Raw genomic sequence first — 15243 nt, forward strand, 5'->3', positions numbered from 1 at the left:
AAATAAAAAACTTGAGCTTTGAGGAATTTGAATGTTTGCAAAAGTCACCAAACCCCTGTCTCCATTATCAACAGAAGCAAATTTCCACAATGGACATTTTGCTTGTTATTTCTTTTATCCCCAACACTAGAGTGACCAAAGGGTTAGTTGAGGGGTTACTCACTATTGGTATGATTTTCAGTAGAATTCCATCGTGGTATAGCTAGTATGTTTCTCAATTAAGATATTTTTTCAAATGGTTAGTTACTTATAGTGCTAAAATATGTACCTTATTTATATTCCAAATTTGCCTTCTAATCACTAGTTATCACTGTCTCCTGCCAGCTTACGTGTTCATCTATTGTTAGTAATGTATAGACCACCATTAAATACTCCGTTCAACTTCCAAGTCCAGGTTTTCTGGTAGAAGACTTAACCTAATATAGGTGACCATACCCAGACAGGTTATTCAAAACATACCTTGCCATATGTCCAGCCCAGTTCTATTTTATTCATTCCCCACAGTTCATGAATATTTTCAGCTAGTTTGTCCCTGATCTTTTCAAGATGAAAAGGAAGAGCAATCTAAGAAAAGAGCATAACAATTCCACAAATAAGGAAAGGTTCCAGTTACCACACCTTGTAGATCCGAGATCATCTAGTGCAGTTAAATACACCACAACACACAAATGATGAATTGCTAAGAAAGGGGGCAAGCTAGCTTAGTTTTTATATTGTGAATTTAAATTTTGTTAAGACATATTTTACGATCCCATTACTGCATACTTAACGTACCTGACTGGTGTCTATTGGACAAGGGATAAAGGAAGCTTGGGAGAGGAATTGTGTTGTACCCAGCAAATCCCTCACTCCATCAGAATCTCTCTTATATTCTTTCACTGGTTCCAGTTTCATCTTCTCTTTTGGAAGCAACGCTTCATAACAGGGAGCATAGCCAGCAGGAGGCAGAAATTTAAACTCTCCATGACGTCCACCCAATAAGAAACGAACTCTGTGCAATTTTCAATGAAGAAATTATATTCTAAAATAGTCAGCATACACTAACATTATAAATAAATCATTTAGAAACTTAAATATTTATTTGAATACCATTTACAAAAATGCAGGTGTATTTCATGCTTTGATAAACACCAAAGAGTTACCAAGCATTCATACTAGCAGATACTATAAATAACACCATCACCTACCCACTATTTTTTGAAAATCTGTTTTGGCCAAAGCAAAAATAATTCTTCAATGCAGTAGCGTATTTTCAAAATAAATGTTTCTTACTTAAAATCAAATGGTTGTAAATTGTGAAATTTTTAATGCATTTAAATGATTTGGAAACACAAATCTAATTTAAATTGGACTGTTACTCTAAAAAATCCCATAGGGACTATTTATATACCACTTAAAAAGTGGTATATAGTTTTAAGTTTTAGTTTTAAAAAAGTTTTAAAGTAAGTTCTCAGTGCACTCATGCAGGCAGTTGGCACATGAGAAAAAAACCAGAGGATATGGTGAAAAAACTCCACTATAATCATAACATATAAATCAAGCAAACAAAATTATACCCAATACTACAGCTGGGAATGAGTTTCAGAAGCGTAACTAAGATTCCTATTAAACCCCTGAAGTTTTCTGTTTCTCCTCAGATATATATGTTTCATATAAATTTAAGTGTATACCAGGAAAAACAACAAAGACAAAAACTATCCAACTTCATACTTTGGCCCTCATGTAGGCAAACTCTAGAGGTAAACAACCACAGAAAATTTAAAACAATTGTTATTTCTACAAAATGGTCCATACATTTGTTGTCATGGGGTGACCAGAAGAAGTCTATATCACTTTTTACTTACACTTCTAGAAATACTAGAACTATCAGATCAACATATTTCATTGACAGTAAGAGACATTAATAATACAAAAAGAGGAGAAAAATTAAAACACACAAGTTTTCTCAAACAGGATGTATGTAAGCACAAGTCACAAATACCTGAAACGGTTCAATGTCCACAAGAAATACATTATTATTGACTATATCTATTAAGCTTGAACTTTCTACTTTCATTTTAAAAATACATTGTTTAAAATATTTGAATGATCCCAAGGCAGCTAAATATTTGAGATGACAACTTTGAGCTTAGACGTCTCTTTATGGCAAGCCCCCACACAGATCAAAATACTTTAAAAATAAAAAGGACATCAATTTTATTTTAAGACCTAGAAGTCTAACTTCCTAAATAGACAAAAGTCAAAGAAAGAATCAAAATGAAAAAACTCTCATGCAATTCTTCGCTTGCCGACCACATCTCGGTAAATGGCTCCTTGCTTCCTACCAACTTGGTCAATTTTTCTGAGTTGTAGCAAATCATTCAATCTCACCTGATCTTTATGACTTTCTCATTCCTTCCAAGGCCTGTTTTCTCCCTGCTCTTCACTGCAGTATCTAAACCTCCACACAGGCTATATCCTCCTAATGCTGCACACTCCTTTAAAAACCTGAACACTCCAAGAAGTTGTGGCTTTTTGTTTCATTTTAAAAGAAATGTTCAGATCTTTTGATCTGAAAAACTTGTTTTAATTTGTCTGACCTTAAACTTAAAAAGAACCCTCCTGAAAATCAAATATAAAGCAATATAACTCCTAAACAACAGCTAGAAATAGTTAAACAGATTGATTTAGGCTAATTACTACTCCTTTTGCTTCATTTTGGACTTGGGCTGTACATAGGCAACCTATGTTGCGCCTACCATTCTAGCAATTTGCTAGCAGCTATACTTAGTTGTCATAGCCTGAATGACAAGACTATGCTAAATAGTCTTTTCCTTACTACAAAAGCTGTCTGTGAAGGACAAGAGCCCCATGATAACAGTATTTAATGTACCTCATGTTGAATTACTAAAAGCACCAGGCATTTACTTTTAAGATGTTGACTTTTCATGTCAACACATCCAGACCCCTAACTTCCCTAAAAACATGTTGGATGGCTCATTTAAAGTTAATCTCATATTTCATTTCTTTATCTCTGCATTTACACACTTTTAAAGAAGAGGTTAAATAAACCTGAATGGAAGAAAAGAAAAATAGAAGAAAAGAAAATGAATTCTCAATACAGCGTTGCTGTTTAAATTCCTTGATTATTTGAGTGGCCATATTGTACTACTACAAGCAGAGCTCATAGCACCATTGGTAGAAGGAGGAAAAAATGGATAGATAGGGAGAAAATGCCTACAGTAAAAAACAGAAAAAGAGACAGTGCGGGTAAGCAGGTGCTGACAAGGGTTTAGAGAGGAAAAACTGATGATGGAATGATGAAGCAGACCCAGAATCAGAGACTGAGAAACTCACAGAAAGCAGAGGAAAAGCAGATAAGCCACAACAGAAGCAGAAACATAAGAGTTTGTGCCCAGTGCAGAACACTCTCCTCCACTCATGAACTCAGGATTCCCATTTCTCTGATATTAACAGACACAGAAGTTGACATATAAGCTGCTACTGCCATCAGCTACTATTAACTACAAGGGAAAATGCTCTCACAAAGTACACAAACAAAATCAGAATGAAGAAAACTAATTGCAGGAGTTTAGGCAGATTTCTTACAGAAAAAAGTAATGAACATTTTCAAAAGCTCTTGTACTAATGCAGCTACGTAGTAGGGTCACTCCCAGAGAACAAATTAAAATTGATTTGTTAAGCCCTTCCCAGGGCTCCTTTATTCTGTTTGGTCTCTGTTAGTATTCTCACCTGGGAGGTTCTCTTAAGCATGAGATCCTCAAAGTATTTATGTATTGATCACAGAAGGAAAAGCCCACAGAGAACCAGTTATCTGATTTACTTCACCTCAGAGGAACAAAGATTTCTTTTTTCTTAATTGCTAAATGTATGAACCATTTATAACATGAGCTTCCTTTCACTTATGAAAGCTATATACTGTCTATTCTGGCCATCCCTAACCTTCATTTCTCAAAAATTACCATGTATAAGAGAAACCCTTCTTTAAATAAAAGCCAGCTGTTTGCATCTTTTCACTCCTTCACCACAATCCCTTACTCCGCTCTTGATTATTTCTTCTAAGTTTGGCATCTAGACCATTAGCATTTTTTCATAGTGAAAAATTTTCATAACTTATCCATCTTTTATGCAGAAATCATGCTCAGCCTATCAAAGACAGAAAAATCCCAACCTTTCTTACTGAAGAATTCTCCTTAATTATCTTTACGTCTTTCAATACCAGCAATAAAGATGCTCTAAGATGAACTGAACAGAAATTGGTCATGTTACAACAACAGTGCAAGAGCTAGTTTTTTGTTGTTGTGTCGGCTTTGCAATGTTAACACAAGTATTTTGGCCACTTAAAGAGACTGACATTTGCAGAAGATTTTCTGAATGAATTAAAAGTAAGATAATAATAGAAGCCTGAAAATGGTAAATTCGAATCTCAGTATTTTAGCTATAAAACAGGTAAGAAATGGGCAATATTAGTAACAAGATTCCAAAACTGCTTTTCATCGGTTCTTTGTGTTTCCTACTGTGAGTATAGTATCAGTTTTCATGATGATGTAGTATTTTTTACTTCCTGCTGAGAAACCCAGTGAGAATTTTAATTAGTGCCAAATGTGGTGCTGTGTTTCTAATGTGCTTTTTTTTCACTGATAATTGGAATGAGACAAAATTAATTTCCCCTAGGTCACCAAATATGCATAAAATAATAATTTTCAGACACCGTGACTTGGTCAAATTGCTAACAGGCTCACATTTCACCCTTAAGTGAAACGATCACTAAACAAATCAGTACTTTCCTGCCTCCCTCCCTCCCAGCTGCTGGTTGGGCAGAACTGAAACAACAAAACAAAACAAATCATGCATGCATTTAGACAATATTTTGTGTGACAAGACAGCAAAGAAAACAACAATTAAAATTAAGTTGTACTTACTTTACACCTGCTGATAAGCTTACAACAGGGAAGAAAAACCCTTCTGTACTGAAGTTCTCAAACATTCCTTGTACAGGCTGTCCATTAATGCGGAATGAAATGCTGGGTACACCTAAATCCAAGCAGCAGCTAACTACATCATCAGATGCTAATAAATGCTGATTGACAGATGCTACAGCTCTGGGTACTCGACCTAGGATAAAAGTATTCAGTAATCAGAAGCTTTAAGCAGACTCTCATAGGTTTAACAATGAAATTATTTCCTCAAAAACACCATCAAGTTTTTTGTTCGCAGTCATGAGGACATGATTTTGCCTTCATCTGTTTTACAAACGGTTCTGCTTTCAGAGACAGACAGTGAGTCAACATTCTTCAAACTGATACGTGGCAGAAAAGTGCATAAACTGAGCAAATCACTTGAGACCTCTGACACTGATCACAAGCCAGAACACGCTCAGCTGAAATCATGCAAGTTCACACTGTACCCTCATGCAAGAGTACTGAGGCACAGTAAATGACACCCTCTTTATAAAGCTAACACTGATATATCCAACTTTTTTTTTCTTTAGTTATTTGTGAAATACCAGATTCACATATCTGTGAATATTCAGTGATGAGACACTGGAACATGTTCCCCAGAGAAGCTGTGGATGCCCCATCATTGGAAGTGTTCAAGGTCAGGTTCGATGGGACTTTGAGCATCCTGGTGTAGTGAAAGATGTCCCTGCCCATGGCAGGGGGTTGGACTAGATGATCTTTAAAGGTCCCTTCCAACCTAAACCATTCTATGATTCTATAATTCTACTGGAGCTGTGATTATGACCAATAACCAGGTTTACAGTATCAACAGGCAGAATGGTATACTGAGTTATCAAAAAATGGATCAAGAATTCAATGGGCCAAGTTTTCTTTATCAACTACAGCCATACACTAAACAGAGGGAACTTCATTTTCCCTACCTGGGAAGGTGGAACCTTACAGCCATGCACAGGACTCAGCAATTATAATAACAATTAACTAGAGATAATATATCTGAAGTAATCTAACTATACACATTTACAGATAACTGCAGTTTTTCAGTCGCATTTGAGTATCTGAGTATATTTTTAGCCAAGGAATATCTCTTCAGAATTCCTTTCAAAACAATTATCTTGAAAACATTGTATTTTAACTGTAAAGCACAACTAGTTAAGCAGTTAAGCACTATTCCAAATTATTGTGTTTGGAACTTCTTAAGAACAAGTCAAGTCAATTGTTCAGGACAGTTTAAGTACTCTGAATTTTCCCTTACTGCAGGAGATGAGATTTAAGAGACTTTCCAGCACTGTATTTCTGAGGTTCAATCAGTGTTTAATTTTGTATTAATGATTTATTCAGCCATTTCTAATGGACTATGTTACAGATGTCTCCCAGCCTACTCCCAAAAATCATTATTTCTGTCATTTGAGAATTATTCAGTAGGGCTGAAAAAAATATTGAATTATGTGTGTACATACACACACATAGAGATATTTTATCTACAAAATCCTATGCTACAACAATGCTAATCTAATGGAAAATTCAAACACACCCAAATAAGGAAATGTTAGAATTAAGGCCATAAAATCAAATTCGGCGTATTTATGTACGCTGTACTTAGAACACACCTTTTAATTGCATGCCCCACACTATTCTTTTCTGAGCAATTAAAGAGTACTTAGCTGTATATGGCATTTCAAAGCACTAAGAAATATGTGGAAATTAATGATTTTGCCTACATGCCTTGAATAGTGTACAATAAATAAAGCACAAGCCACAAATTGAACAAGCTGAAAAATAACCATCATTTACTGCGTATGCAAGAGAAATCTGGAAGGACAAATAACATGCTACTTCATAATTAAAGATTGTACACACAAGGACTGAAATAATGTCTATTTTTTTTCCCCAAACTTCTGCATGCTCATGGATGGCTACACACTCAAGAAACAAAACCGTTAAATTAAGACATATCTATAGAGTGTGCTGATACTGAAGGTTTTTTTTAAGTCTTTTGAACAAATTTGAAAAGACTTACAGAAAACACAGAAAGCTGAATTCCTGGTGAAACAAATTGTTACAAAATGTCCTTTACAACAAAATGTTACATTCGCAACTCAATGTTTGAACATTTCAGAGAAGAGGTGGCCAGAATTGTGTAACTTTGGAAAAAAATGTCCACATGTCATTCTGGAAAATGAACTCAGTTTTCAACTCAATTTTATCTTGAGGCAGAGACCCAGCCAATGAAATTTGCTCTCAAACAATTTATGATTAACAAAGCTATAAGCCAAAGAAAATACAATTTTAGACCATATTAATACAATGTTAAAAAAAGGTGATCCTCCAGTTTCGTCTACATTCTTAACAAAAGCTTCTATATGAATTAAAGACCTTGTATTGGGTTTGCATGGCAAGGTTTTGGTAGCAGGGGGGCAACAGGGGTGGCTTCTGTGAGAAGCTGCTAGAAGCTTCCCCTATGTCCAATAAAGTCAATGCCAGCTGGCTCCAAGACAGACCTGCTGCTGGCCAAGGCCGAGCCCATCAGCGACAGTGGTAGCACCTCTGTGATAACATATTTAAGAAGGGGAAAAGAAGTTACAGGGGAGTAGCAGTTGCAGCGAGAGAGAGGAGTGAGAAGATGTGAGAGGAACAACTCTGCAGACACCAAGGTCAGTGAAGAAGGAGGGGAGGAGGTGCTCCAGGCGCTGGAGCAGAGATTCCCCTGCAGCCTGTGGTGAAGACCACTGGTGAGGCAGGCTGTGCCCCTGCAGCCCATGGAGGTCACGGTGGAGCAGATATCCACCTGCAGCCCATGGAGGACCCCACGCCGGAGCAGGTGGAGGCCCGAAGGAGGCTGTGACCCTGTGGGAAGCCCATGCTGGAGCAGACTCCTGGCAGGACCTGTGGCCCCATGGAGAGAGGAGCCCACGCTGGAGCAGGTTTGCTGGCAGGACTTGTGACCCCGGGGGACCCATGCTGGAGCAGCCTGTTCCTGAAGGACTGCACCCCGTGGAAGGGACCCATGCTGGAGCAGTTTGTGAAGAACTGCAGCCTGTGGGAAGGACTCACGTTGGAGAAGTTTGTGAAGGACTGTCTCCCTGGGAGGGACCCCACGCTGGAGCAGGGGAAGAGTGTGAGGAGTCCTCCCCCTGAGGAGGAAGGAGGGGCAGAGACAACGTGTGATGAACTGAATGCAATCCCCATTCCCCATCCTCCTGCGCTGCTCGGGGGGCTGGGGGGGGGAGGAAGTCAAAAGTTCGGGAGTAAGATTAAGCTGAGGAAGAAGGGAGGGGTGGGGGGAAGGTGTTTTTTAAGATTTGGTTTTATTTCTCATTATCCTGCTCTGATTTGACTAGTAATAAATTAAATTAACTTTTCCCCAAGTCGAGTCTGTTTTGCCTGTGACGGTAATTGCTGAGTGATCTCCCTGTCCTCATCTCGACCCACGAGCCTTTTGTTTTATTTTCTCTCCCCTGTCCAGTTGAGGAGGGGGAGTGATAGAGCAGCTTTGGTGCGCACCTGGCATCCAGCCAGGGTCAACCCACCACAGACCTTTACGAATTAAGATATTGTTACACATTTTAGGTACAAAACCTAATTGCCAGAGCTCTGTTTTAAATATTTATGTAAGTAGAATACATATGTAAAATCTTCTAGAAATTTTAGCAACTGTTTCGCTTCCTAGTGCTTTTCTTTCTCCTGTCATTACTTATTGATAGTTCGATTAAGAATGATGTTACAAAGATAGCAGATGATGTAATTAAGGGCATACAACTAATTATCTAAATATTTTCTTATTTTATAGCCTTATGCATTATTTCTTTTCTGAAATGTTCCTTATTTAGAGAGCATTTAGGAACTTTAAGAAAGCAAAAACAATCATCAGCATTTCCTGTGTTGCCATTTGATTCTTACAATTAGCCAGTAGCACTTTGTTGGTTGTTTCTATAGGAACATACATTGACATAGTCAAAAGGTATTCTGCTGTGACAAACCTGTCTGTTTACAGAAGGTATATTCTAGTTCCCTGTCCCTGGATAGAGTATTGGGGGAGGGATAACCACACAAAAACCCAACAGCCTTGCTCATAGCTCCAAAGCCACTTTCCAGCTAACTATGTGCCCCAGAGGGCTCTCACAAATCCCTCTCCAAAGCATCCTAGTCAGATTCTTGTCTTCTCCTTTTTCCTCAGTGGTTATTCTTTATAACACACTCATTATTACAAAAATTATTTGAACTGCAACACTTCAGCTGAGCCCTCCTGTAAACTTCTTTTACTCTTCTAGAACTCTTATTCAAATCTACCCGACTGCATGGGCAGTGACTTCCACTTTTTTGTTAACTCAGCCCACTAACATCTTCAAGTTGCTTGAACAAAGAATGGCTAACAGACCACAATTTACCCTCGCCGATCCTTATGTGACCACAAGTGGCATCCATTAACTCCCTTCTTTATAAACTGCAAGTGTAACCACTTCACTGCAGTACTAATTGAGAGTCTCCTAGATTACTACGCACATTACGAAGCATTCCTAGAAAAACTCTATTTTTTTCTGCTAAGCCTATTTTAAATAATAATATGAAAAATATTTTTTCAAACAGCGTAGCAACTACAGGTTTCCAGTTTGATATTACACCACAGAAATTTATGTTCCAAAACCAACCAAAGTTGGTAATAGTGTAGCACTTCTTATTTCTAATTGCCAAAATTATCTTTTATGAAACTATTTATCAAAATTTAAAATCGATTTATTAAATCTATCAATAGGTGTGAGGATAATGTCATTTTACTTCAACTGTAGATACAAAGTGAAAGAATAATGCAAATGTAGATCCATATACAATGAATTTGTCTGAGATCAATACATCCATTGATTTTTGAACAGATAGACTTAAGTCAGTATTGATCTAGATCTGGAAAACGCCATTTTTTGATCAAAATCATGAAAATAGAAGCTATCTGCTAAAAAGTCTAATTGGTATAATTCAATATTGACTAAAATCTCAGACAAGAAGTCTGATCTGAAATTCTAAATAACTTCATGGTATCCTGGAGTTCTGAATGTAGCTTTATAAAATAGCATGCTATATATACACAGGTACTGAAGGTAAAGGTAGGTAACTTCTAAATGCAACAATAAGTGGAAGTGAACAAACTACTTACCAGACCACAGATGAAGGCCATCAAAACCATAAGAGTACAGGTCATCACCAACACCATTGCCTCCCCATCCTTCTCCACCTCCAGGATAGGGGGCATAACCTGAAGTAGAGGCCCATCCAACTCGTAAATGTGTGGGTTCTGCCGTCAAGAATGGTTCAACCTGATCAATTATTAACTCAAAGTACCACTTCTTGTATTGTGCAGAGCCCTCAGCAACACCCAAAAATATGTTTGGCCTTATGCTAAGAAAGAAAACGTAAGCCAGTTAGTGTAAACATAAAATGCCACATATGAATTATATTGCTGTATAATAGTTAAATTCACTTTGTAAATACGATAAGAGTGTAGATGTCCACATTTTGCTTATAATATTTAAAATAGTGACCCATTTTATGACTTTATAAAGCTGCTGTAGAATCATCTTCTAAGGTATAGGTTGCATGCTTTGAAAAACTCACAGTCAAAAGAGAAATAACAAGATCATTTCCTAAAATCAAAAAAACAGAGGTGAGGTTGCCAGGAAATCAAATCCCTCTTAAAACACACAAGTACTTCACAGTATGTTCACATACTCTGTAATAATTATTAGGTAAAGCCATGCTCTGTTTTGAATGAGAAACAAGCAACTTTCACCTTTCTGTTTCAGAACAGATCTTACTATTAATTAGCAATTTCTATTTGAGCACTTTCCATTACAATTGCCATATTGTTAGTAAAAATGGGTTTTTCAGAAGCTAATACATAAACACTTCCTAAAGTGTGTGTCTCAATATTGAAAGCTGTGAACATCTCTTAGGTTACAGTATTTTCTTCAATTAATTATTGAAGACATGTATGTTTCATTTTTTCTAATATAACAATAAAACATGTCACTATACCTTGTCACATCATTAATCAAACGTGTTTGCAACAGTAAGTCTCTTCTAGGCAGTAGATTGTCACAGATCAAATTTTGATTGGCACGAACTGCAACTCCATTACAGACACAGAGAGAGCAAAGCACATCAAGAACCTTAAAAAAAAAAATCAGAAGAAAATCAGGTAAAGGCAGTTGCATATACTATTACTCAGTTGTTAGCTTAATTTACATTCAGAATAGACCTAAAGGAAGGAATATAATACACATTATCAATATTGTTTTCTAAATACTTTTCACATATATGGACCCAATGTAGTCTGTACTACTGATAGAGGATATCAAACATTTGTGGAACACAAATTCAGAACACAGGTGCCCTGGTTTTGGCTAGGATAGAGTTAATTTTCTTCCTAGTAGCTGGTATTGTGCAGGGTTTTAGATTTAGTAGGAAAATAATGTTGATAACACACTGATGGTTTTAGTGTTGCTAAGTAGTGTTTATATTAAGTCAAGGATTTTTCAGCTTCTCATGCCCAGCCAGCAAGAAGGCTGGAGGGGCACAAGAAGCTGGGAGGGGGCACAGCCAGGACAGCTGACCCAAACTGGCCAAAGGATATTCCATACCATATGACATCATGCCCAGTATATAAACTGGGGGGGAGTTGGCCGGGAGGGGCAGATCGCTGCTTGGGAACTAACTGGGGATCAGTTGGCAAGTGGTGCGCAATTGCATTGTGCATCACTTGTTTTGTATATTCTAATTCTTTTATTATCATTATTGTCATATTATTATTATTATATTTTCTTCCTTTTCAGTCCTATTAAACTGTCTTTAGCTCAGCCCACGAGGTTTGGGTTTTTTTCTGGATTGTCTCCCCCATCCCACTGGGTGGGGGGAGTGAGCAAGCGGCTGCATGGTGCTTAGTTGCCGGCTGGGGATAAGCCATGACAACAGGGTTTACAAAATGCCTCAAAAAACCTTCCTTTGAGATTCCTTGTTCTCATTTCAATTAGAAAAAAGCAAAGCTAGAACAGCTGTATGTTAACTCATTACAATTTTTTTAATTAAATCTCATTAAAAATTTGAAATGTAAAATGAAATTCTTTGAGAAATTTACTGCAGCCCAAAAAACTTTCTGAGCAAAATTAGTGGACAATTCTCAACAGCAATTCTCAGACTGCTTATGAATCTGTTCTGAAAGCATGTTTTCAATATAAGAAGTAATCCATTTATTTTTAAAATGAAAAACATTTAGAGTTTCACAAAGATCTTATTCTAAAATTTCAGCTTTCTTTTTTTTGGTCACAGTCTGAAAAGTCAAAGAGATTGACATAATTCTCCCACAGATTACTGGAGCAAAAGGTTTTGGAAGAGAGAACATAGTAACATAGTGTTCTTTAATGCTGAGGGACAAAGCTGCACACTTTTGCAAAAAGCAGAGAAGCTTAAAGATGCACCTGAGCTCTGACAAGCAATCATTAAGCAATGAGCCAAATGGTCTAAACTCTTACAGACCATCTCCAAGACAAAGAACCATCTTCACACTGTTGATTACCATTTTGGAAACTGTTGTACAACACAAGGAGCAGCAGAACAGAACATTTTAGCCACTCCTGTTCTCTGCCCAGTGGATTAGCACAAAACCACCCTCAACAGCAGTTTAAGCTAATATATTGTGAACTTTGCTATGTCCCAGCCCATGCATTTGCCTTTCTACCATCTCTGTTATTGGGCAGAAACCTCTAGCAGAAGGATAGAGGTAGTAACTTAAATAACAACAGAAACGCTGACCAGTACTCAGCTGTAAAGTGTCTTAATAACATTAATGATTATCAATAACTCAGAATTTACATACAAACTGTTTAAATAATCTCTATGCACTCGCTGACCATATTTCTGACACAAGGCTTTTCATTTAAAAAATCCTTCAAATCAATAATTTCCAAGACAATTTTGGTTAATATTACTGTTTCTTATTTCCTAAATCACAACAGAATTTCTAATCTAGCAGGAGAACAAGATATACTGTTTCTGGAGTAACAAATAAAATCATTACTTCATTACTTACTGATGTTTAGTCAAAGACATTACAAATGGAAATGCACAAATCCGTTACCCAGTCTAATTCTTCTCCTGTATACAACATTTTCCTTTTCTGCTTTAAGTTCTCACTATGAGGTCTAAATTAAGATGCTCCAGCTGAAAGGTTCTCTTTGCAGGTGACTGGCACAGCACAATAATCTTGCTAACAGCTAAAAATAGTAGCTAAACTTACCACTGTAATTTCAACTTTTTTCGTATGCCTACTTATGTCAGTTCATACTCCTTAACCATGCTTAAAATACTTCTCTCCTTTTCCGTATCTGTAGTTGGTTAGGTTCTCTGTATTACCTTCTCCTGTAAATCAGTAATCTCAGCTCACTAAAACCTTCTTTGTTCTTCCTCCAGGTTATCAGTCTTTCAAATAAAATTTTAATTAAGAAGGAAACTCACATCAGAAAATCATACATAAAACTATATCCTCCTCTGTGTTGTGATGTCATCCTGACTGCAGCCAGAAACTGTGTTCACCTTCTTCTGTCATAATAAATTGCACATTGATGTCTAAATTAATTTCCACCATTATTTCTTCTGGTATAACTCAGGGCTTTTTCCTTTCTTCTGAACACCTGTGTTTTCAGATATTTGGATTATTTTTCTGATTCCTCATTTTATTTTTTTCTTTTCTGCTACTATTATTATCCCTAACTATTAAGTTAGGAATGACTTTGCAGGACTTAGTTCTGTCTTTCTGCAGATACAACAATGGTAGTTCACTACTTCTGCAGAACCCTGCATCACAAAGAAAGCTACTCTGTCCATGTGCTTACAGCAACCAGAATGCTTCATTTTCTCAGCAAATCCACAGTTCTGACTGGTTATCAGTATTTCTTAACTATTGGCTTGTCATTCATATTTGCTGTATTTGAAACTGAAAAGCAATTATATATTACACTTTTTTTTTTAATCTCAACAAAGCAATTTTGCAGATGTACTTCAAGGTTATTTTATTCCTTTAAAGGTACTAGAATCACATATTTCCATGTTGTGTTATCAACAGTATTCTCACACTAAATCCAAAACACAGCACTATACCAGCTACTAAGAAGAAAATTAACTCTATCCCAGCCGAAACCAGGACATCTGGTTTTTTTTCCACAAATCATTGTAAGATTATCAGTACTTCCTTAGTTTTTCCAAACATACCTTGTAATTGCGCCCGTGTTTATCCAACAATGAAATAATGGATTTGATGTGCTCCTCAGCTATTATATTTAAAGCTTCTGGGCTTTCAATCAAGATGCAGTGCAATACTTCCAAAATACCTGTATGAAGGCCACAGAAATAATGTTGTCATTAAATCATCTGCACAACCGAACACAATCTAGAAGCTCAGTAAATAACACAGCATCTTAAGCAATGCTATCTTTTCTCCAGCCTAAAAAGAGAATGAAAACACTTTTAAAGAGTATTGATACCCTTCAAAAACCCTTCTCTCTCTCTCTCTGTTATTTGTACTTGTGCCCACAAACAACTCTGGTGTTATTCAACAGCAATGGGACAGTAGTCTTGATACTGTCTGACCCAATCCATTAATTCACCGAAGTCACATTCAACACTGACTGGACGTAGTATTGCACATACCAAATGTATGGAACCAAAAAATGCCACAAAAATGTCTGTTTAAATGTAATACTTTGCTCAATTAAAAAAAAATGCAGTGTATTTGTTTTCTAACACATGTTGTTTTCAAGGAAAACTGCTCTGACATTTATAATGTAAGACAGCTGTCTATGGTGTATTGATAGTTAATTTACATTGATAAAAGTGAGTCTCACCTGAGGAAGATTCTAATCTGTCCAATTTACTTATTAGCCAATCGAGGTTACTGGAAAACTGAGTACAATTGTTTCTGTTGCCACGAATGAGAGCAGCTGGAAAAAATCCACAAGGTATAATTTTATGACAGGAGATTTCCTTTTTAAATCACCAATGTTAATCATATAAATTTTAAGACAATTTTTATAACAAGTTCACAAAATAATAAAAAGACATATCCTAAATATAAATATGTTACAGTAATAAAGAATTAAGATTTTCATTAATCTGAGTATCAGCAACTGACATAACTTCTAAAGAGCATGTAGGTTTTGAAGTTGACAGGGGTCTACTGGATAAACAAGAATTTCAGCAAGAAATATGTTTTATTTATGTTTTATTTTATTGTTAAATTTAA

The 15243-nt window shown here is 36.5% G+C and overlaps 1 protein-coding gene across 1 annotated transcript in view; it reads right to left on the reverse strand.

The window, feature by feature from the left end:
• Positions 1 to 15243, reverse strand: part of RYR3 (ryanodine receptor 3) — a 210869-nt gene that overhangs the window by 142517 nt on the left and 53109 nt on the right. Inside the window, exons 15-21 of the mRNA XM_050897083.1 lie at positions 14846 to 14941; positions 14214 to 14332; positions 10986 to 11119; positions 10108 to 10349; positions 4923 to 5115; positions 775 to 991; positions 460 to 564 (exon numbers count right to left, since the gene is read on the reverse strand). Coding sequence (XP_050753040.1) covers positions 460 to 564; positions 775 to 991; positions 4923 to 5115; positions 10108 to 10349; positions 10986 to 11119; positions 14214 to 14332; positions 14846 to 14941 — 1106 coding nt within the window. The remainder of the gene's footprint in view (positions 1 to 459; positions 565 to 774; positions 992 to 4922; positions 5116 to 10107; positions 10350 to 10985; positions 11120 to 14213; positions 14333 to 14845; positions 14942 to 15243) is intronic.

This window comes from Gymnogyps californianus, chromosome 5, assembly GCF_018139145.2.
Source record: "Gymnogyps californianus isolate 813 chromosome 5, ASM1813914v2, whole genome shotgun sequence".
Taxonomy (NCBI): domain Eukaryota; kingdom Metazoa; phylum Chordata; class Aves; order Accipitriformes; family Cathartidae; genus Gymnogyps; species Gymnogyps californianus.